This window comes from Coregonus lavaretus (assembly GCF_964263955.1).
Source record: "Coregonus lavaretus genome assembly, chromosome: 12".
NCBI classification, from domain to species: Eukaryota; Metazoa; Chordata; class Actinopteri; order Salmoniformes; family Salmonidae; genus Coregonus; species Coregonus lavaretus.
Window position 1 is genome coordinate 30,686,759 of NC_139999.1, and position 23,102 is coordinate 30,709,860.

Below are 23,102 nucleotides of genomic sequence, written 5' to 3' on the forward strand. Positions count from 1 at the left end.
ATTTCCAGGTTGAGAAAACGCCCTTTCCATTGCAAAGGTGCAGATGTAGTGACATACTTCCCCCTACTGAGCTGGAGCATAAATGCAATTCCTTTCAACACCAAAGCACAGGGATTGGTTGGCAAATACTGCATTTTTATTGACAAGCATTACTTAATACATTTATGTACACAATGCATTAACATTCAGTATATATTAAACGATTCACCATATCCAAAATTAAAAACAAAGGATCACCAACATTAGTTGACATTTAAGAAGGCAGCCTTGTGAAGCAGATAATACAGACAAGTTTAAAATCATATCCACTTCATGTATTGGGGATCAATGGCTTTGTGTGTGTTTGGCAAGATGTCCTCTTATCCTAGCGCAGATGGATGGGGAGGCCGTAGACCACGGGTGCTGCCCCTATGAGGTGTTTGAGGTGTGTGGCCTGGCGGGACAGGGCCATGTGGTCCAGGAGTGGAGCCCCGGGACCTGCAGACAGCCAGGACTCCAGCAGAGCCTTGGTAAAGCGGTCAATGTCCCGGTCCGTCACATCCCACAGATTCCCCAGAATCAACGGGCTGCAGGCCAGAGAGGAGACAGATGGGCATGATATACATGGCACAACCACACAGACAGGCAAGTTAATCTAGGACTTTTTTTAGTTACTGTCTGGAGAAAATAAAACCGATGAAAGCCTGGTGTGTCTCAATCTTTACAGGTATGTGCGCCAGTCTTACCAGCCAGCCATGAGGTAGTTGAGGATGATTCCTGTCCCCTCCAGCTCCCCTCGAACAGCCAGCGCAGCGCTGCTGCAACCAAAGAGAAGGGAGGCAGCTCTCATCTCCTTCTTCAGGATCCTCTGCCCATCCAGGAACCGCGCTCCCGCCCCATGACCCACGTAACTACAGAGACAGTGAGAGGCATGTGAGCCAGACTCTTCAGCACCCAAGTAATCAGAAACAAGTTAAGATCTGGTGAATTGTGACACCAATTCAAAGCATCTCACAGCTAGCATAATGCAAGACAAGTAGACAACACACACTAAAGACAGTCAAGCTTCATGTTAAACTACATTTGTGTGTGTAATAAGGCAATGAATTGACAACTAAGCCTAAAGGCATTTGGGTAGGGTATGCTTGGCTGTCATACAGGTGAACGATAACTATCGCTTCTCCATAACAGGACACTTCACTTCCTTCTAGACTCACATGTAGAGGTCTTTGGCAGTCACTGCATCCTGCAGTTGATCTGGGTCAGGAGCCACCCCGCACACACCCTGCCAATGTTGCTCACTTAGGACAGACAGAGAGAGACAGAGATTAATCACATTCTAAAGGACACAGAGATGAGGAAGACAATTAAAGCCCTCCGAAATAGTGCTGTTGGTGCTGCACTCACCTGGTGAACGACTGTTTGAAACGCTCCTCTGTGTCTCCCAGGTTGGCGTCAGGGTTGAGCACGTAGAACACCTGCTTAGGGTCCACACCTCCATTCAGGACACAACCAGGGTCAGACTGAGGGCCAGGACAGAAAGAGAGACGTGCAGGCATCAGTATTAAACTTTACCAACTAATCTTTGTGTTATACATTTGGCCAATCCAAATGTGTGTGTGGTCTGACCTCTTTTAGAGCACAATGGCCCAGCAGTGAATGTAGAGAGGGCATGCGGGTGACAGAGCAAGGCCTGAGACAGGAGATGCTCTCCCATGGCAGCTTCTGGAGGTACTGCAGGAGAGGACAAGACACACGTTACACCTGGCTTTATCACAATAGTCACACTCACAGGCAATGTGTTCACGTCATGCAAGATTCTCCTCAATCCTCTACACAAAGAAAGTGCATCTTTTTGCTTTGTACGTTGATCTTGCTAGGAACACGAGTCGACTTGAGTGTTGGATAGGGTGGTGAGAAAGTGTTTGTGTGCAAGACTAGTGCGAGAGAAACCGACCTTGTCCAAGAGGAGCACCACGTGTCCTTGTGGCTCGGGCCTGTCTGCCAGTACAGCCGCAGCGGTCTGCACAAGGTCCACAAACTGCTTCCCCCGCTCCACACACACTCCCTGGGCAAACCACTGCAGCTGGGACTGAGAGAGCAGAGGAGAGGCAGACAGCACAGCCTGGAACACACAGGGTTAAAATAAGTTATTTTAGTACTTCCTAGCCAATGTGCCTCTGCTTGTGCTCGCTCTTTGGAGTCTTGGCCTGGTTATGGTGAAAGCACTTTGTGACAATACACGGGAAGGCATGTGGAAGCAGCACCTTCAGCATCTCCTCCGAGGTCTGTGCCCCCCAGGCAGCGAGGGTCTTCTGGAGGTGCTTGGCCTGGACAGACAGCTCAGGGTCAGAGGTCAGGGGTAGGAGGAGCCCCTGCCAACAACCCAGCAACCCCTCCATCTCCTCCAGCAGTCTCTGAGGAGAGCGAGAGAAAAAGTGAGGGAGAGAGACAAAAGGGATGTTTAGAGACATACCAAAATTCGCATTACCATAAATAGATGTGTAGTAATCAATACCACACCATTTTGCATTTACTTTATTTATCTTATCCACCTTCAATCTTATCTAAAGTATAAGCATTCCTTCAACATAAGTTTTGGAATGAATATGCTTCATGCAGCAACATAACCCCTCTCATTTTACTTGATCACTTTTCACCCAACCCCAGATGTACTTTCCTTCCCACCAGTCTGAGCGAATCTTACCTCCATGCGTGCGTCCAGGGCCCTCCTCCCCTCCCACCACTTGGCCTTCTCCGACACACAGCTCACAGCTTTCTGCTCCTTCTGAACACTGTCCATCTCCTGCACCAGCCAGCTAATAGGGTGCTGATGATACACAGGGAAGACAGAGGTCACTCACAATGTATGCGTTTAAACATACTGTGTAGAAACCCAGGTTGAGAAAATTAGAAAAGGTTTAGAGAGCGAGAGGAGAGAAATAGAGCGCGAGAGAATACAAGGATAATATAAATGTGTGTCTATGTACCCGCGGGGGGGCATCCCCTACCTCTCGTTGGGCCGTGGGGATGCGGACGGTGACGGGATCGGAGCCCCTCTCCAGCCGGGACAGCAGGATGGTGTCCCCCATCTCCCCTGGGTGCACCCCCAGCACAGACAACACACACACAGTCACCCCTAAAGAGGGGACAGAAAGTATCACCACATCACTGTTGCCACTACAAAAACACCACACATCCATTGCCGTCTATCTACTCCACAGGCTGTGGACTTCAGGGTTGGGGTCAATTCCATGTAATCTTCCAGCATGAATTGAAAAATCCTAATAGGCAGTATATTGGCACTTTTCAATATACAATTTAATTTCCATCCTTTCCTACATGTAATGGAATTGAAGGTCACATTCCATGGCAAAGTCCTGAGTTACATTTTAGTCATTTAGCAGACGCTCTTATCCAGAGCGACTTACAGTTAGTGAGTGCATACATTATATATATTTTTTCTCCATACTGGCCCCCCGTGGGAATCGAACCCACAACCCTGGCGTTGCAAGTGCCATGCTCTACCAACTGGGCTACACGGGGCCCTGATAATACACGAGTTAACCCTGATAATCAATGTTATTGAACTGAAATAAATTAACTACATTTTTCTTTTCATTCTTGCCATAATAAAACATTTTGAAATCTGCCAGTGGTACCGGTGGGGAGGTCTTGCAGTTGTGTGATGAACTGTTGGCAGTGTTGCTGTGGGAAGACAGAGGGCTCAGCTGTGGGGAAGGAAAATATTTTCTCAAGCTGGGACAGTCTCTGTTCTATAGGGTTCCCAGTCTGGGGCTCCTCTAGACTCAGAGAACCCAGTCGGTCTGCCAGCTCAGACGAACTCTTCTTCAGCTTTCTACAGGAGGGACACAACAAAGGAATCATTTCATCTTCAAGCACACAGGATTGAAGGGGGGAAGGAAAGTGAAGAGGGAGACAGAATGGTGTAAGCAGTATGTTGATGGCTCCACCTAGCCTCCTATTGGTTTAGACCTACATGTATCCCGTTCCTTCAGATCTGCGAATATAGTAGGGGTATCCTAGGGGTTGTTTTCAGACTGGGCCAGGGAAAGTATGGATGACTTACTTGAGGCGATTGGCCAGGTGTCGTGTCATGTGATGGCGGGAGGTCACACCCAGGGATTGGGTGTGGAGCATCGCCGTGGTGACAGAATCCCTTTGCCCCAGCGACAGGGCCAGCAGGCCACAGAGGCGGGGGTAGAGGGTGGGCGGGGGGAAATGCTGCAGGGCCAACCAGGCGGAGCGAAGCAAAGACTGCACTGCCTCCACAGAGAGACCGTCTATGGAGAGAACAGAGAGAGGAGAACGAGGGAAAGAGGGTTAGGTTCAAACTGAGCACTCCTATTCACCCTAAAACCATGTTCATTAGCGTTGTACAAGGTGCTGCTGTCAGCCTCACCTGGCCCAGTGTTAGAGTGAGGGAGGTGGGCTTGCAGGGCCCCCCCTGGGTGACCCTCACTCCTCAGCTCAGACAGACAGTCTCGCTCTCTATCACCACACAGGTCCCTCCTCAGGACCTCAAAGTCGGTGTCTGGGCCGTCCAACACCATGCCTGTAGACAGAGAATAGGCAAAATACAGTTGGTTAAAAAGTGATATTAAATTACAGTATAATAAATTACAGTATAATACAAGACCCCATTCCTTAGAGCCTGACCGGGGTGCCCACTACATGCGAAGGCAGGCAGTTCTAGTCTATGGAATATACGCACAACATGAACTATTCTCTTACTGGCTGCACCATTCTCCTCAGTCTCGGTGTCTGACGCCCTCAGCTCCTCAATACTGGAGTCCATATTAAGCCCATCCATCTCCTCTTCAATAGTCCTCATCCTCTCTGGCGCCTCACTGTGTCCCCCTGTCCCAGGCTGTTGTCTCCTGGGTCTGCCTCTCCTGTCCGGGGCAGACTGGGAGGAGAAGGACACAGAGGCGGCCAGCTCGTCCTCAGAAGAGGTGCAGGAGAGGGGGACGGCAGTGCTCTTCTTCCTGCCCCTCTTGGGAGGGGCCTTCTCTGCAGGGGGGTCAGGGGCTGGGACTGGTTTTGGGGCACGGGGTGCCCTGGTGGAGGTGATGCGCTTTTTGGAGACCACTGGTTTCTCTTTGAGCTCCACTTTGGGGTTGGATTCAGTGTCACTCTCATCACTGAACTCCACCTATACCAGGAGACAAAAATGAGTTCCTGGCCAACACCCACGCACACCACAATTAATAGGTAAATCACCATACCAATTTTCATCTGTGCATACAATCCATTCATTAGAACTATAAATAAGAATAATCTGGTCTTGAGGAATGCTATGGTCTTGCAGCCTGCCCTCTATGTGTACCTTAAAGCGAGACTTCTTGGTACGTTTGGGGGCTGCAGGTACAGGCTGTGGTTTATCCAGAGACGGTGACTGCTCCTCATAGACCTGGAAGGGCAGATTAGCGGCGACCTTGGCTGCTCCTCGCCTGGCAGAGGAGGGCGCCTTGACCCTCTGGACGGGGGTGCAGGCCACTGTGGGCACCTCTGTGTTGAAGTCAAATGAGCTGAGCTCCCCCACAGACGACTTTGCCCTGGAGTGTTTGACCACCACAGGTGTTTTGGGGACCAGAGACATTTGGCCCTTGGTGGAGGAGAAACTCACTTTGATCTTGGGGATGTGGTCTTTGGTCTTCTTGGTGTCTTTAGCTTTAGCAGCCGTGACCACTGGGTCTTTGGACTTCTTGAGCAAGGTTGGTGGGGGTAGCGTTTTGGGCTTGTGGTCCACCTCCACAGCTCCTTTGGGTGGAGGGTTCCAGGCCCAGGCTGCAGAAAATAGCTCCTCAGGGGGGCAGTCTCTCTGGGTGGCCAGGGCCAGACAGGAGACCTGAGCTTTGATCCCCAGCAGCCCGGCCCTCAAGGGCCCCAGCTCCGGAGAGGGTTTGGAGGCCACAAACGCCAAACCAGCCTCTAGGACTTTCCAGGTACCTACAGCCTTCCCCAGCCTTAGCTCCAGACCTGACATGGCAATGCGCAGGTACACCCGTGCCACCAGGTCCTGGAGCAAACAGGGTTTGGGTGGGAGGGTCTTGAGGGGGAAGAGCTTGGTCAGTTTGGTGGCCATCTTGACAGTGATGCTCTTGCAGCGGGCCAGAGCAGCCAGGTGGAGGTTACGGCTGGCTCGGACCTCTGTGGGGCTTAGCTGGAGGGCCAGGTCGGCCTGTGTGGTGGCCCAGCGAACAGTCACCCGGCCCAGGCTGGGCTCGGAGCAGCAGGGGCAGTCGCAGTCGGCCCCATGGCCCAGGGAAGAGAGCCAGCGCTGGGCCCTGGCTTTGAGGGGAGGGGAGCTGGCCAGATCCCTCTCGATGGGCTCCTTGGGGAACCAGCGGGTGCTCAGGAAGGCCTTACAGTCCTCCTCACCACTGGGGAGGGGAGACTCTGGCTTCGGGGCCGGACGGCTTTTCCTCGGTTGGATCCTCACCTCTGGCTTCTGCTCCCCATTAGTAAAGTCTAGAGGAGTCCAGAAGAGGGTTGACAGTGGTATTGTTACAAAGAATGGCAGCAAGACTCAAACGCTTTTACCAACATTATGTATAATCCGTAAACAGTCATTGGAATATGTAGGTGCAGTTGAAGTACCGGTGCAGAGTTCCAGCAGGTTCCTGACTTTGTCCAGGTCAAAGCCACACTCCTCCCTCTCCCCCTTCATCAGCTCCAGCTCAGCCTTTATCACCAGCAGCTCGGCACACCTACAAACACACACAATATGAGTTTCTGAAACCCCCAAGAATGTATTGTATATTATGCACATACAAAAGACACAAAAAATACAGACAACATTAAAAAGAGGCAGTGTAGTTAAAAACATGATTTTCCAATTTTAAAAAATAACACTGAAATTGTGAAAATGATAATGCCCTTTTTGTGAAGTGCTGTTTTAATAAAATGCCTGAAATTTCAGCCTGTTCATGTGGGATGGAAAATTTGGCCCACATCATGACGTCACAATGTGATCTGATTATAATAGAGCAATGACCATTCATCTGGGTAAGGCGGTAGGCTCTAGACCATCCTATAAACCAATTAGGGCTGAGTATGTAAATATATTTAGATTTGTTTCCTAACGCCCACACTATCAGAGCTAAAGGAGGCTCAGTGAAATAAATTATTTTAAAAGCATTTGAGTTATTTTCACTAAATAAACAATTTTTATTAGGCATACAGTGATTTAAAAATACAATGAAAACGACTGCATGGATAGGGGCTTAAAAAATCATTTCTTATAACTTTTTGGAATTCTGATAACTCCTCCTGTAATGGAGGAAGCAGAGAGACACTTACTGGCTGAGGGTCTGCAGCTTGGTGGCCAGTTTGAGGGCCTCCAGACACTGGAGCTTGGCCTCGTGGACGGCTCCACTGCTGCTCCTCACTGACACCATTCTCACAGAACAGCCCAGCAGCTCAGACAGCAGCTGCCACTTCAACACCAGATTATCACCTAGGAGAGGAGGGTCGAGGGTCAAAGATGATAGACTGACATCTACCTCAGATGGGGGTTGACATGGTAGGTTGGGGTGGGCGTGTGGGAAAAGTACAAAGACACGAGTAGACCAGTCTTACAGCTTTACCTGAGTCATGTTGATTAGACACCAAACGGCTATAAGGCCCACTGATGGCAAGAAGTGGAGGGTACTCAACCAAAGTAAGTAAAGGTGCAACCAACAAATAATTAGATAATCTTTGAAAAGGAAAAGGCGCAATGCTCGTTCACCATTAAAAACATTATTTAATTTAGGCAACTATTAAAAGCTCGAGGCCCACTGAGAAATATATTTAACCCTTCAGAACAAGCGGAAGCTGCCAGCCGTACAGTACCTTGGTCTATGAAACGTGTGTCAGTGCTGCTGTAGGCTCCATACAGGCCGTTCCCCACCAGAGTCACCAGCAGACTACACAGAAGCTTCAGGCTCTCATACAGGGCAGTGTCTGGGGTCTTCAGCCCTGCAACACACACAGTCACACACTAACATGACAAACGGCAAAAGTGACCTTAGCCTTTCATTTATCAAGGAAATACTTAAATAACGCACAAAGAACAGTGACATTTACAAATGAAATGTGACATGCCATCTATCAGTCTAGATCCTACGAGGTCCAGAGCTAAATCCTACCAGGTCTAAATCAGCCCTGATTAGAGGGGAACAATGAAAAAATGCAGTGGAACTGGCTTTGAGGTCCAGAGTTGAGTTTGAAGGGTCTAGACTAAGAGTAGTAAAGGGCGCACACCGTGTTGGGTGATGCGTTGGCGCAGTGCTGGTGGCAGTGTGGCTGTGTCCAGGCTCAGGTAGGCACTACTGGTCTGTAGTGCCCGGGCACGCAGCAGGTACCAGCTCTTAGAGTGCCTTTGCTCTCCCACCTCTTTCAGAACCTCACACAGGTAAGGCACACCCTGCGCCACCTGGGGAGATATGGAGAGAAGGGGATAGAGTTAATGGATGACTCATGACAAAAAAAGTGTTAGTGTATACTCAGATGGTAGCAACACCTGTGCTCTCGCTTTGTGAGCTCCCTCTGTAATGTGGTTAATACTGTGTGTGTATGTACCTGTCCTTTGCTGTAGCAGAGCTGAGCCCTCAGCAGTGTGGCCAGCACAGAGAGAAGGGAGGGACCCCCAGTGTTGGGATCGGGGGTGAGACAATTCTCTGCTTCCTCCAGCTGGGCCTAAAAACACACGCACACACAGTATTGAAATGTTAAACAAAAACAAACACGCTACTAATAAACATACACATTACAAAGGAACACAGTATCTAGGGGTAACATTCACTACATGACGTTCTTGACTGCTTACAATTTCAAATGTAAACATTTAAATCAGCAGGTGGGTTACCTGTGCCATTTCAGGGGCACCCAGCTCCAGCAGCAGCCTGGCAGAGTGGCACAGGGAGGAGGCACGGCCTTGAGCGTCACCAAGGCGACAGGAGAGGCCAGAAGCCAACTGGTAGGCCTCAAGTGCCTGCAGAGGCTAGGAGAGGACACAACAGTTCACAGCCTGTCTCAGGGGCTAGGAGAGGACACAACAACAGTTCATAGCCTGTCTCAGGGGCTAGGAGAGGACACAACAACAGTTCATAGCCTGTCTCAGGGGCTAGGAGAGGACACAACAACAGTTCACAGCCTGTCTCAGGGACTAGGAGAGGACACAACAACAGTTCACAGCCTGTCTCAGGGGCTAGGAGAGGACACAACAACAGTTCACAGCCTGTCTCAGGGGCTAGGAGAGGACACAACAACAGTTCATAGCCTGTCTCAGGGGCTAGGAGAGGACACAACAACAGTTCATAGCCTGTCTCAGGGGCTAGGAGAGGACACAACAACAGTTCACAGCCTGTCTCAGGGGCTAGGAGAGGACACAACAACAGTTCATAGCCTGTCTCAGGGGCTAGGAGAGGACACAACAACAGTTCATAGCCTGTCTCAGGGGCTAGGAGAGGACACAACAACAGTTCACAGCCTGTCTCAGGGACTAGGAGAGGACACAACAACAGTTCACAGCCTGTCTCAGGGGCTAGGAGAGGACACAACAACAGTTCACAGCCCTTCTCAGGGGCTAGGAGAGGAGGACGCTTTGTAGAGTCCATGCCCCGACGAACTGAGGCTGTTCTGAGGGGAAGGGGTAGCCTAATTAGCCTAAACCGGCTAATTAGCCGACGGCCGGCGCTAATGGAAAACACTGGAAGATGGAACAACAGTTCAGACTGTATGTAGGGCCAGTCATATGGGCTCGAATAGGAAGCAGATACTAGTAAGTAAATACTAGCACTGTCAAGGACCACAGTGTGTAGAAGCGTCAGGTGTTAGTGTTACCTTGCCCATGAGTTTGTAGAGGGCAGCTGTGAGGGCGATGGAGGTGCAGATCTGTTTAGGGTTCTTTACAGAGGGCAGCTTGTTCCCCTGCAGTAGAGAGGCCCACTCCCCTAGAGCCTTGTCAAGAGGCTGGCACAACTCTGAGTAGAAAAACACACACACGTAAACACTCAGTAATTCACTCATTACTGAGTGAGGAAAAGAAATGGAGGGAAACAGCAATGGTCAAGCCGCCATGTAGACTCATACAATGACAACTATGGGAAGTGGAATCCAGCATAGGCACGTGGTGGATTCTAACTGCAGGTTGTATGAGCCAAATACCGCCAATGTAAAGAATACAGTGAACGTCAATCTAAATGTGCTCTAAAGGACAAGGTTGATTATGATGTGAAAGAGAAGGTCCTTACTGCTCTCAGCAGCCAGGTTGAAGCGCAGGCCCTCGTACACCAGGCTGCTGTCCTGCTGCTTCTGCTTGTCCTCGTAATCCAGGTCATTGGTCTCCACAGGGTTGGTGACGCCCCCTGCCTGCTCCCGCACATTCTGCAGCCTCTTCTCCTTATCTATGGCCTGGTCAAGGGAAGAGTGGCTCATATAAAAATGGCAGCGAATCAATAAAAAGGCTATCAGACATCTAGAACCACACATGATCTGTTCAACTGAGAATATACAGGAAACAAAGGCTAGCAATTTCAATGTCAAATTTAAGATTATGCTGTAAGGGGGTGAAACCTAGATTTCATGATTAATAAGGAGAAATTAAATCTCTTCAAACTCATTAGCACCCACCTCCTGCAGGTTCTTCTCCAGGGTGCAGACATACAGCCACAGAGAGGCGTGGGCCTTGTCGTCCTTCAGCCTATCAGCATTCTCCTCCGTCTCTGGCTCCTCCTCCAGCAATCTCAGGGCCTCGTGGGTAAAATCAACAGCAGAGCTGCCATGGCAACGCAACAAAAAATAAAGTAAACTGCTGAAGAACTACTAAAGCACGTCAGTAGAAGTTATATTAATAGCATTCCACAGTTGAGTTGTATTTGTATCCTATCAGTCAAATCAAATTATATTTGTCACATGCGCCGAATACAACAGGTGTAGACCTTACCGTGAAATGCTTACTTACAAGCTCTTAACCAACAAGCCCTTAAACAACAATGCAGTTCAAGAAATAGAGTTACTAAATAAACTAAAGTACAAAAATCAAATAAAAAAGTAACAAGAAAACTACATAACAATAACGAGACTATATACAAGGGGTACCTGTACTGAGTCAATGTGCGGAGGTTAGTCGAGGTAATTTGTAAAATGACTATGCATAGATAATAAACAGCGAGTAGCAGCAGTGTAAAAACAAGTGGGGGGGGTGAGGGGGGGGGCTGAAGCAGTATAAGCTACAATAGTATTGACATTCCACAGTAGAGCAGTATAGTGTCCTTTGTCCTACCAGTCTGTTTGTTCACTGAAGTCCTGGAAGCACACCACTTGGGCCATCTCACACAGGTAGATGGCACGCAGGTGTGTGTGGTGGCTGTCCTCGTGGCAGATGTCCAACAGGTCACACAGGGTGTTGTAGCGCTCCTGAGTGCTGTCCCCTGCCACCTCCCTGTAGGCACGCAGCTCCTCCTCCAACAAGCACAGCATCACCCCTTCGTCAGGGACGTCAGGCCCAAAGCCATCACGCAGGGTCCTGACAACACAACAGCACAGGGACAGTCATACTCTAATGGGATCTCTTAAGGGGTAAAGAGGAGTTTATCAAACATTCACAAGTGTAAATGATCTTCGTCAGGCTTCCCTACGCTGAAAACATTGTAGAAATTGTTTTGGAGTCTGAAAGCGTGTATGGTATACAGTGCCTTCGAAAATACTTTTCCAAATGTTTGTTACATTACAGCCTTATTGCAAAATGGATTAAATAGTTTCTCTCCCCCCCCCCCCCCCCCCCCCCATCAATCTACACACAATACCCCATAATGTCAAAGCAAAAACAGGTTTAGAAATGTTTGCTAATAAAAAAAATAAAAGACATTTCACATTTACATAAGTATTCAGACCCTTTACTCAGTACTTCGTTGAAGCACCTTTGGCAGCGATTACAGCCTCGAGTCTTGAGTATGACGCTACAAGCTTCACACCTGTATTTGGAGAGTTCCTCCCATTCTTCTCTGCAGATCCTCTCAAGCTCTGTCAGGTTGGATGGGGAGCATTTCTGCACAGCTATATTCAGGTCTCTCCAGACATTCAGAGACTTGTCCCAAAGCCACTCCTGCGTTGTCTTGGCTGTGTGCTTAGGGTCGTTGTCCTGTCGGAAGGTGAACCTCCACCCCAGTCTGAGGTCCTGAGCGCTCTGGAGTAGGTTTTCATCCAGGATCTCTGTTCTTTGCTCTGTTCAGCTTTCCCTCGATCCTGACTAGTCTCCCAGTCCCTGCTGCTGAAAAACATCCCCACAGCATGATGTTGCCACCACCATGCTTCACCGTAGGGATGGTGCCTGGTTTCCTCCAGACGTGACGCTTGGAATTCAGGCCAAAGAGTTCAATCTTGGTTTCAACAGACCAGAGAATCTTGTTCCTCATGGTCTGAGAGTCTTTAGGTGCCTTTTGGCAAATTCCAAGTGGGCTGTCATGTGCCTTTTACTGAGGAGTGGCTTCCGTCTGGCCACTCTACGATAAAGGCCTGATTGGTGGAGTGCTGCAGAGATGCCATTGGGTTCTTGGTCACCTTCCTGACCAAGGCCCTTCACCCCCGACTGCTCAGTTTGGCCGGGCGGCCAGCTCTAGGAAGAGTCTTGGTGGTTCCAAACTTCCATTTAAGAATGATGGCCACTGTGTTCTTGGGGCCCTTCAATGCTGCAGAATGTTTTTGGTACCCTTCCCCAGATCTGTGCCTCAAAACAATCCTGTCTGAGCTCTACGGACAATTCCTTCGACCTAATGGCTTGGTTTTTGCTCTGACATCCACTGTCAACTGTGGGACCTTATATAGACAGGTGTGTGCGCCTTTCCAAATCATGCCCAATCAATTGAATTTACAACATGTGGACTCAAATCAAGATGTAGAAACATCAAGGATGATCAATTGAAAACAGGATGCACCTGAGCTCAATTTCAAGTCTCAGAGCAAAGGGTCTGAATACTTACAAGGTATTTCTGTTTATTATAATAATACTTTTGCAAAAATGTCTAAAAACCTGTTGTTTTCGCTTTGTCATTATGGAATATTGTGTGTAGATTGCTGAGGATTTTTTTCATTTTATTGAGGGGTCTGAATACTTTCCGAAGGCACTGTATGTATGTATGTATGCATGTATGTATGTACACTACCAGTCAAAAGCTTGGACACACCTACTCATTCAAGGGTTTTTCTTTATCTTTAAAGAAGCTGTCATTAAGGCAAAGGGTGGCTATTTGAAGAATCTCAAATATATTTTGATTTGATACACTTTTTTGGTTATTAGTTTATGTCTTCACTATTATTCTACAATGTAGAAAATAGTAAAATTAAAGAAAAACCATGGAATTAGCAGGTTTGTCCAAACTTTTGAATGGTACTGTATGTACAGTTGAAGTCGGAAGTTTACATACACCTTAGCCAAATACATTTAAACTCAGTTTTTCCACAATTCCTGACATGTAATCCTAGTAAGAATTCCTAGTCGTAGGTCAGTTAGGATCACCACTTTATTTTAAGAATGTGAAATGTCAGAATAACAGTAGAGAGAATGATTTTTCAGCTTTTACTTCATCACATTCCCAGTGGGTCAGAAGTTTACATACACTCAATTAGTATTTGGTAGCATAGCCTTTACATTGTTTAACTTGGGTCAAACGTTTTGGGTAGCCTTCCACAAGCTTCCCACAATATTTTTGGCCGATTCCTCCTGACAGAGCGGGTGTAACTGAGTCAGGTTTGTAGGCCTCCTTGCTCGCACACTCTTTTTCAGTTCAGCCCACACATTTTCTATAGGATTGAGGTCAGGGTTTTGTGATGGCCACTCCAATACATTGACTTTGTTGTCCTTAAGCCATTTTGCCGCAACTTTGGAAGTATGCTTGGGGTCATTGTCCATTTGGAAGACCAATTGGCGACCAAGCTTTAACTTCCTGACTGATGTCTTGAGATGTTGCTTCAATATATCCACATAATTTTCCTTCCTCATGATGCCATCTATTTTGTGAAGCACCCCCACAGCATGATGCTGCCACCCCGTGCTTCACGGTTGGGATGGTGTTCTTCGGCTTGCAAGCCGCTCCCCTTTTTCCTCCAAACATAACGATGGTCATTATGGCCAAACAAATCTATTTTTGTTTAATCAGAGCAGAGGACATTTCTCAAAAAAGTACGATCTTTGTCCCCATGTGCACTTGCAAACCGTAGTCTGGCTTTTTTTTATGGCGGTTTTGGAGCAGTGGCTTCTTCCTTGCTGAGCGGCCTTTCAGGTTATGTTGATATAGGACTCGTTTTACTGTGGATATAGATACTTTTGTACACGTTTCCTCCAGCATCTTCACAAGGTCCTTTGCTGTTGTTCTGGGATTGATTTGCACTTTTCACACCAAAGTACGTTCATCTCTAGGAGACTGAACGCGTCTCCTTCCTGAGCGGTATGACGGCTGCGTGGTCCCATGGTGTTTATACTTGCGTACTATTGTTTGTACAGATGAACGTGGTACCTTCAGGCGTTTGGAAATTGCTCCCAAGGATGAACCAGACTTGTGGAGGTCTACACATTTTTTTCCTGAGGTCTTGGCTGATTTATTTGGATTTTCCCATGATGTCAAGCAAAGAGGCACTGAGTTTGAAGGTAGGCCTTGAAATACATCCACAGGTACACCTCCAATTGACTCAAATGATGTCAATTAGCCTATCAGAAGCTTCTAAAGCCATGACATCATTTTCTGGAATTTTCCAAGCTGTTTAAAGGCACAGTCAACTTAGTGTATGTAAACTCCTGACCCACTGGAATTGTGATACAGTGAATTATAAGTGAAATAATCTGTCTGTAAACAATTATTTGAACAATTACATGTGTCATGCACAAAGTAGATGTCCTAACCGACTTGCCAAAACTATAGTTTGTTAACAAGAAATGTGTGGAGTGGTTGAAAAACGAGTTTTAATGACTCCAACCTAAGTGTATGTAAACTTCCGACTTCAACTGTATGTATGTATGTATGTATGTATGTATGCATGCATGCATCTCCCATCCAATGTTTTAAGGAATGCACTGTGAGATGAGTAAGATCCAGTGTGTTTCTTCAGTGTGAAGAGGAGAGTTCTTGGCTCGGTCACGTCTCTGAGTGTAGCCTACCTGAGGCGTGTGTCCTCCTGCCCAGCCCGGGCGGCGTCAGCCTTGGTCTTGACCCACAGGGACACGGGTTCAGTCATGTGCTGAGTGAGCCGCTCCCCCGGCCCCAGGGTCTGCAGCCACAGGATGACCCAGTCCAGCGCCCGCTCCAGATGACTACCACGCCTCGAACTCTGCACCGCCAGCATGAAGGCCCGGCTCACCTGAAGGGGAAATCGATTACTATTCAGATTACATAATAGAAACAAATTACATTTGTAATAATTTGTGTTTTTTATAGTACTTTTTGCAAGTCTCCAAGCACTTTACGTGAAAGCCATCCACCCACCAAAAACGATACTGAACAAAAATATAAACGCAACATGCAACAATTTCAACTATTTTACTGAGTTAGTTCATATAAGGAAATCAGCCAACTGAAATAAATATATTAGGCCCTAATCTATGGATTTCACATGACTGGGCAGAGGTGCAGCCCTGGGTGGGCCTGGGAGGGCATAGGCCCACCCACTGGGGAGCCAGACCCAGCCAATCAGAATTAGTTTTTCCCCACAAAAGGGCTTTATTCCAGAGATAAATACTCCTCAGTTTCATTAGCTGTCCGGGTGGCTGGTCTCAGACAATCCCGTAGGTTGAGAAGCCGGATGTGGAGGTCCTGGGCTGGCGTGGTTACACGTGGTCTGTGGTTGGGAGGCTTGTTGGATGTACTGTGAAATTCTCTAAAACGACGTTGGAGGTGGCTTATAGTAGAGAAATTAACATTAAATTATCTGGCAACAGCTCTGGTGGACATTCCTGCAGTCAGCATGCCAATTGCACGCTCCCTCAAAAACTTGAGACATCTGTGACATTGTGTTGTGTGACAAAACTGCACATTTGAGTGTGGGCTTTTATTGTCCCCAGCACAAGGTGCACCTGTGGAATGGTCATGCTGTTTAATCAGCTTCTTGATATTCCACAATTATCTAAATTAATTACTTAAAAATCATACAATGTGATTTTCTGGATTTTTGTTTTAGATTCCGTCTCTCACAGTTGAAGTGTACCTATGATCAAAATTACAGACCTCTACATGCTTTGTAAGTAGGAAAACCTGCAAAATTGGCAGTGTATCAAATACTTGTTCTCCCCACTGTATGTATGGAACATTTCTGGGATCTTTTATTTCAGCTCATGAAACATGGGACCAACACTTTACATTTTGCTTTTAGATTTTTCTTTAGAGATAGTTAGGATAGATAGATATATACACACACTACCATTCAAAAGTTTGGGGTCACTTAGAAATGTCCTTGTTTTTGAAAAAAAAGCAATTTTTTGTCCATTTAAATAACATCAAATTGATCAGAAATACAGTGTAGACATTGTTAATGTTGTAAATGGCAATTGTAGCTGGAAACGTCTGATTTTTTATGGAATATCTACCGTATTTTCCGCACTATAAGGCGCACCGGAGTATAAGCCGCAGCAGCTAAATTGAATGATGTGTACATATATAAAAGCCGCACTGGACTATAAGCCGCAGGTTTTTTTATGTTAATTACCATATGTAAGGGTTTGTGCACAGAGGGGATTGTCGGGAAAGAGACAAACTGTCTCGCTCTCGTAATGTCTGTGTCTTGCTCTCGTTCTGTCTCTCGTACCACTCTCGGTTCCACTTTTACTTTTGCGCGCTACCTGTCTCACTCTTTTCCGGCCTCCAGCTTTTCCTGCTGGAGCCCGCCGCTTAAAAGAGGGGGGCGCGGACCGGTCATAGAGTCCATAGAGTTAAAGTTGGTGGACTGTAACCTGTAAAATCCATAGATTTAGGAGGTCTTCTAGTGGCCGTTAGCTGTAAAAATCCATAGATTAGCCGCACCGTTATATAAGCCGCAGGGTCGAAAAATTGGAAAAAAGGCGCGGCTTATAGTCCGAAAATTACGGTACATAGGCATACAGAGGCCCATTATCAGCAACCATCAGTCCTGTGTTCCAATGGCACGTTGTGTTTGCTAATCCAAGTTTATCATTTTAAAAGGCTAATTGATCATTAGAAAACCCTTTTGCAATTATGTTAGCACAGCTGAAAACTTGCGCTGATAAAAGAAGCAATAAAACTGGCCTTCTTGAGACTAGTTGAGTATCTGGAGCATCAGCAATTGTGGGTTCGATTACAGGCTCAAAATGGCCAGAAACAAATAACTTTCTTCTGAAACTCCTCAGTCTATTCTTGTTTTGAGAAATGAAGGCTACACAGTGTACTACTCCCTTCACAGAACAGCACAAACTGGCTCTAACCAGAATAGAAAGAGGAGTGGGAGCCCCCGGTGCACAACTGAGCAAGAGGACAAATACATTAGTGTCTAGTATGAGAAACAGACGCCTCACAGGTCCTCAACTGGCAGCTTCATTAAATAGTACCCGCAAAACACCAGTCTCAACGTCAACAGTGAAGAGGCGACTCCGGGATGCTGACCTTCTAGGCTGAGTTGCAAAGAATAAGCCATATCTCAGACTGGCCAATTAAAATAAAATATTACGTTGGGCAAAAGAACAGACACTGGACAGAGGAAGATTGGAAAAAAAGTGTTATGGACAGACCAATCGAAGTTTGAGGTGTTCGGATCACAAAGAAGAACATTTGTGAGACGCAGACCAAATGAAAAGAGGCTGGAGGAGTGCTTGATGCCATCTGTCAAGCATGGTGGAGGTAATGTGATGGTCTGGGGGTGCTTTGGTGGTGGTAAAGTGGGAGATTTGTACAGGGTAAAAGGGATCTTGAAGAAGGAAGGCTATCACTCCATTTTGCAACACCATACCCTGTGGACGGTGCTTGATTGGAGCCAATTTCCTCCTACAGCAGGACAATGACCCAACGCACAGCCCCAAACTATGCAATAACTATTTAGGGAAGAAGCAGTCAGCTGGTATTCTGTCTATAATGGAGTGGCCAGCACAGTCACCGGATCTCAACCCTATTGAGCTTTGTGGGAGCAGCTTGACCGTATGGTACGTAAGAAGTGCCCATCAAGCCAATCCAACTTCTGGGAGGTGCTTCAGGAAGCATCGGGTGAAATCTCTTCAGATTACCTCAACAAATTGACAACTAGAATGCCAAAGGTCTGCAAGGCTGTAATGGCTGCAAATGGAGGATTCTTTGACGGAAGCAAAGTTTGAAAGACACAATTATTATTTCAATTAAAAATCATTATTTCTAACCTTGTCAATGACTACATTTCCTATACATTTAGCTATATTTCCGTTTCAAACTAATTTCATGTATGTTTTCATGGAAACAAGGACATTTCTAAGTGACCCCAAACTTTTGAACGGTAGTACAGTGGGGAAAAAAGTATTTAGTCAGCCACCAATTGTGCAAGTTCTCCCACTTAAAAAGATGAGAGGCCTGTAATTTTCATCATAGGTACACGTCAACTATGACAGACAAATTGAGAAAATTTTTTCCAGAAAGTCACATTGTAGGATTTTTAATGAATTTATTTGCAAATTATGGTGGAAAATAAGCATTTGGTCACCTACAAACAAGCAAGATTTCTGGCTCTCACAGACCTGTAACTTCTTCTTTAAGAGGCTCCTCTGTCCTCCACTCGTTACCTGTATTAATGGCACCTGTTTGAACTTCGTATCAGTATAAAAGACACCTGTCCACAACCTCAAACAGTCACACTCCAAACTCCACTATGGCCAAGACCAAAGAGCTGTCAAAGGACACCAGAAACAAAATTGTAGACCTGCACCAGGCTGGGAAGACTGAATCTGCAATAGGTAAGCAGCTTGGTTTGAAGAAATCAACTGTGGGAGCAATTATTAGGAAATGGAAGACATACAAGACCACTGATAATCTCCCTTGATCTGGGGCTCCACGCAAGATCTCACCCCGTGGGGTCAAAATGATCACAACAACGGTGAGCAAAAATCCCAGAACCACACGGGGGGACTTTGTGAATGACCTGCAGAGAGCTGGGACCAAAGTAACAAAGCCTACCATCAGTAACACACTACACCGCCAGGGACTCAAATCCTGCAGTGCCAGACGTGTCCCCCTGCTTAAGCCAGTACATGTCCAGGCCCGTCTGAAGTTTGCTAGAGTGCATTTAGATGATCCAGAAGAGGATTGGGAGAATGTCATATGGTCAGATGAAACCAAAATAGAACTTTTTGGTAAAAACTCAACTCGTCGTGTTTGGAGGACAAAGAATGCTGAGTTGCATCCAAAGAACACCATACCTACTGTGAAGCATGGGGGTGGAAACATCATGCTTTGGGGCTGTTTTTCTGCAAAGGGACCAGGACGACTGATCCGTGTAAAGGAAAGAATGGGGCCATGTATCGTGAGATTTTGAGTGAAAACCTCCTTCCATCAGCAAGGGCATTGAAGATGAAACGTGGCTGGGTCTTTCAGCATGACAATGATCCCAAACACACCGCCCGGGCAACGAAGGAGTGGCTTCGTAAGAAGCATTTCAAGGTCCTGGAGTGGCCTAGCCAGTCTCCAGATCTCAACCCCATAGAAAATCTTTGGAGGGAGTTGAAAGTCCGTGTTGCCCAGCGACAGCCCCAAAACATCACTGCTCTAGAGGAGATCTGCATGGAGGAATGGGCCAAAATACCAGCAACAGTGTGTGAAAACCTTGTGAAGACTTACAGAAAACGTTTGACCTGTGTCATTGCCAACAAAGGGTATATAACAAAGTATTGAGAAACTTTTGTTATTTACCAAATACTTATTTTCCACCATAATTTGCAAATAAATTCATTAAAAAATCCTACAATGTGATTTTCTGGATTTTTTTCCCTCATTTTGTCTGTCATAGTTGATGTGTACCTATGATGAAAATTACAGGCCTCTCATCTTTTTAAGTGGGAGAACTTGCACAATTGGTGGCTGACTAAATACTTTTTTCCCCCCACTGTATGTATAGTGAACCAATTAGATAGCGGGTGGGTATCTTACCCTGTCCACAGACAGAGAGGGGGGGCAGTTCTTGCGTAGCTCCTGACACAGGATCTCCACCAGGGTGAAGGCTTGGTCGTATAGCCGACGGTTATAAAGACCACACACCAGGTTACTGACCGCGGTCACTGCGGAGATTAAGGGACACAGAGACACACAGTCAGACAGGGAAGCAAGAGGGAGAATATGATTATAATGACCGATAACATAGATTTCATGTCAAAGGCACAAATTCACAAGAGCATACAATGATATGGTGAGCAACCAATGGTTATCATAAAACGTCTGCAGAGCACTCTGGTGAGAAGCCTGTAAACTTTTCAAATCAGAGCTATCAGTTAGTGTACCTGCTTTGATGAGGATGTTATCACTGGGCAGCTTGCGTATTTCAGTCATCATCCGGCCTGCTGTTGCCTGGCAGTACAGCAGTACTCTGTCCAGTGTCTCAGTATTCTCCAGCTACAACACAATATATTAAACAATGCATTAACAGTCAAATAATGCACATGTCAAATCTAAATATCTTTACTAGCTACGCTGACAGACCAGGGCTAAACCCGAGACCCGAGTTAAATGTGAACACCCAACGACTAGCAGCTACTGAAACTGTACTCCTCTAACTTACGGATAAATCTAGTTTGGGGTGAAACCCTCCTTACCTGTGAGGCCAGCATGCTCTCATAAGCAAACACAAAGCCTTGGTACATGCTGAAGCAAAGGGACTGCTGAAGTCGGCTCTCCTCAGACTGAGATACCAAATCCTGTCCGGGGTGACACACACACAAGATGATTATGTATCATTTGTCATACATCACTGACATCTTTGACAGCAAAGATGTTCCCTAATGTTTTTTTTCTGGTCAATGATGAGTGAATGACACTAACCTTCTGTAATCTCTTCTGCATGAGTTCCTGATGCTCCTCCAGAAATGAGAACCAGGCCAGGAGCACAGTTCCACTCAGCCCCTTGCTCTGCCCTGCCTCCACTGCCCATACCACCAGACTGCACCCCTCCAGGATCACATGGGCCTCCCGGTCCCCAAGGGTGTTAGGGAGAGACCGGAGGGCCCGGGCACACTCTGTAAAAGCCTGTCCGCTCTCCTCTTCGGAGCTCATGGAGCGGTGGATGTCTACTGCGAGCTTGCCAAGCACCAGAGCTGGGCTGAGGCCATCTGCAGAGTTCCTGACCTTTCCCAGGGCTCCGCCCACCAGCCCTGCAGCCAGGCTCCAGAAACCTGCCTTAGACAGAAGCTTTGAGGTGATCAGCACCACCTCACAGAGTGTAGAGAGGCAGGGCCGCCCCGAGGGCTCCCCATCCCCGCCACGTCCCCCAGCCCAGGGGGACAGGAGGTGACGGTGGGTCTCCTGCAGGATCAATGTGGCATCCTCCTTAGTCAGGGTCCCACAGCCCTTCTCAAACTCAGCCAGGGCGTCTTCCACGTATATGGGGGTTTTGGAGCAGGAGGGGGGTGAGGTTCTCTCCCTGTCCAGCAGCAGCAGGAAGCTCAGGGCTTGCATCTGGCATCGGAGCTTGTCCCTGGGGTTTAGGCAGGCACCGTCTTGGGCTGCAGACAGTCCATTCCACAGTACTGCAAAGCAGCTGCGTACAAGCACACAGTAGTCTTCTGTCTATGTGGCAAACAAGAGGAAGGAAGACACATTCAACAAGAGATTGAGAAGACATACTCACAGATGATGTAAAAACAGCTGACTACAGTTACTATAATAGGAAGTACTGTATTCTAATAAGCTACCATCCATCCTTTACCTGTGGAGCTGGAGCCAGCCTCTGGTAGAGTAGGCTTCCCAAGGAGCTACATGGATGGTACACTCGCAAGGAGCCCAGTTTCTTGAGTATGTGAAAGGTGATTTTCTCCATATACAAAGGGGTGCTTTGCACACCGAGCTCCCCTGAGATGTCATACCCTCGGAGGGCAAGCTCCACCAGCTTTATGAGTCCAGCAATATGGTCACTGTCCGGGGGCCCAACTCCAAGTTGGTGGTTACAGGCCCTGATAACTCGATCACACAATGTTCGACCTTGTGGCCCAGGTCCATTTTTCATGTAAGTCTGTAGGAAATACAGGACAAGTTATTAACTAGCAACACCAGTATGAAAATATATGCACTCACTAACTGTAAGTTGCTCTGGATAAGAGCGTCTGCTAAATGACTCAAATGTAAAAATGTAGTTAGTAAGCTAGCTAGCTAACATTAACAGTTAGCTGGTTAGCGAATTGTGCTAACGTTAGCTAAAACATACTCACCTCTAATTCTTCATGTAGAACTCTTGTCTCTTTTGGACAAACTGTCCGTTTGATGTATTCGTCAACCTTTAAGCACTTCATTTTCATATCTGCAAAACAAGAAATTAATGCATATTTTAGCTAGCGAATAGCTAGTTTTGCAGTTAACGGTAACATAAGAAAGCTAGCTAACGTTAGCTACTTACCACGTTAAACCGACAATTTATCGTCTTGTCTTGTACTTCTTCCTTTGCTTTGACAGTTCTAACGAGTTGCTAAATTATTACAAATAAAAGGAATTGTAAAAGGTTAAAAAGTGAAATGACAACCACAACACTCAAAGGCGAAAACTCGCGCACTGTATTTTAAAATAAATATCTAGCCAATCAGATTGCACATCCGCATACTTACGGAAGTCTCGCTGGGTAATGTAGTTCAAGGAATGTAATTCAGTGTAACGTCTACAGTTTCGTCATTGACCAATCACATGATGCTTTGTATTCCCATTGTGATTGGTCCCTACCTGACTGGTTTTCACAGCCACAAAGTCATAAACCCCGCCCATTTCTTCAATTTATCTTCGTTAAATCAAATTTTTGTTTTAATGAATTTTTACAATATAGCGAATGTTGACTTTGTGGCTGTGGTAACTAGTGGAAACCCTGCCTGAACCCATAGGAGGTACTGTAGTTTAAATGAGGGAGTTCTATTAATGCCCCGGGTATGCATTGATTGCATTTGTTTTGAGTAGATGGACATAACCTAC

At 46.7% G+C, this 23,102-nt stretch overlaps 1 protein-coding gene across 1 annotated transcript; it reads right to left on the bottom strand.

Annotated features, from left to right (window-relative positions):
* Nucleotides 1-116: 116 nt before the first annotated feature.
* espl1 (extra spindle pole bodies like 1, separase) lies at nucleotides 117-22,444 on the bottom strand (the record flags this gene model as incomplete). The annotated part of the gene is made up of 31 exons (XM_084173050.1): nucleotides 117-566; nucleotides 726-890; nucleotides 1,197-1,280; nucleotides 1,387-1,502; nucleotides 1,609-1,713; nucleotides 1,937-2,104; nucleotides 2,247-2,396; nucleotides 2,687-2,809; nucleotides 2,991-3,118; nucleotides 3,642-3,838; nucleotides 4,070-4,283; nucleotides 4,403-4,555; nucleotides 4,735-5,155; nucleotides 5,330-6,474; nucleotides 6,604-6,713; nucleotides 7,306-7,462; nucleotides 7,840-7,965; nucleotides 8,251-8,422; nucleotides 8,569-8,685; nucleotides 8,855-8,989; nucleotides 9,832-9,971; nucleotides 10,242-10,401; nucleotides 10,621-10,765; nucleotides 11,273-11,515; nucleotides 15,140-15,339; nucleotides 20,091-20,218; nucleotides 20,438-20,549; nucleotides 20,750-20,851; nucleotides 20,976-21,719; nucleotides 21,859-22,161; nucleotides 22,358-22,444. 31 exons carry the CDS (start codon nucleotides 22,442-22,444, stop codon nucleotides 365-367), a joined length of 6,552 nt encoding a protein of 2,183 aa, XP_084029176.1. The 3' UTR covers nucleotides 117-364.
* Between the last annotated feature and the right edge of the window lie 658 nt (nucleotides 22,445-23,102).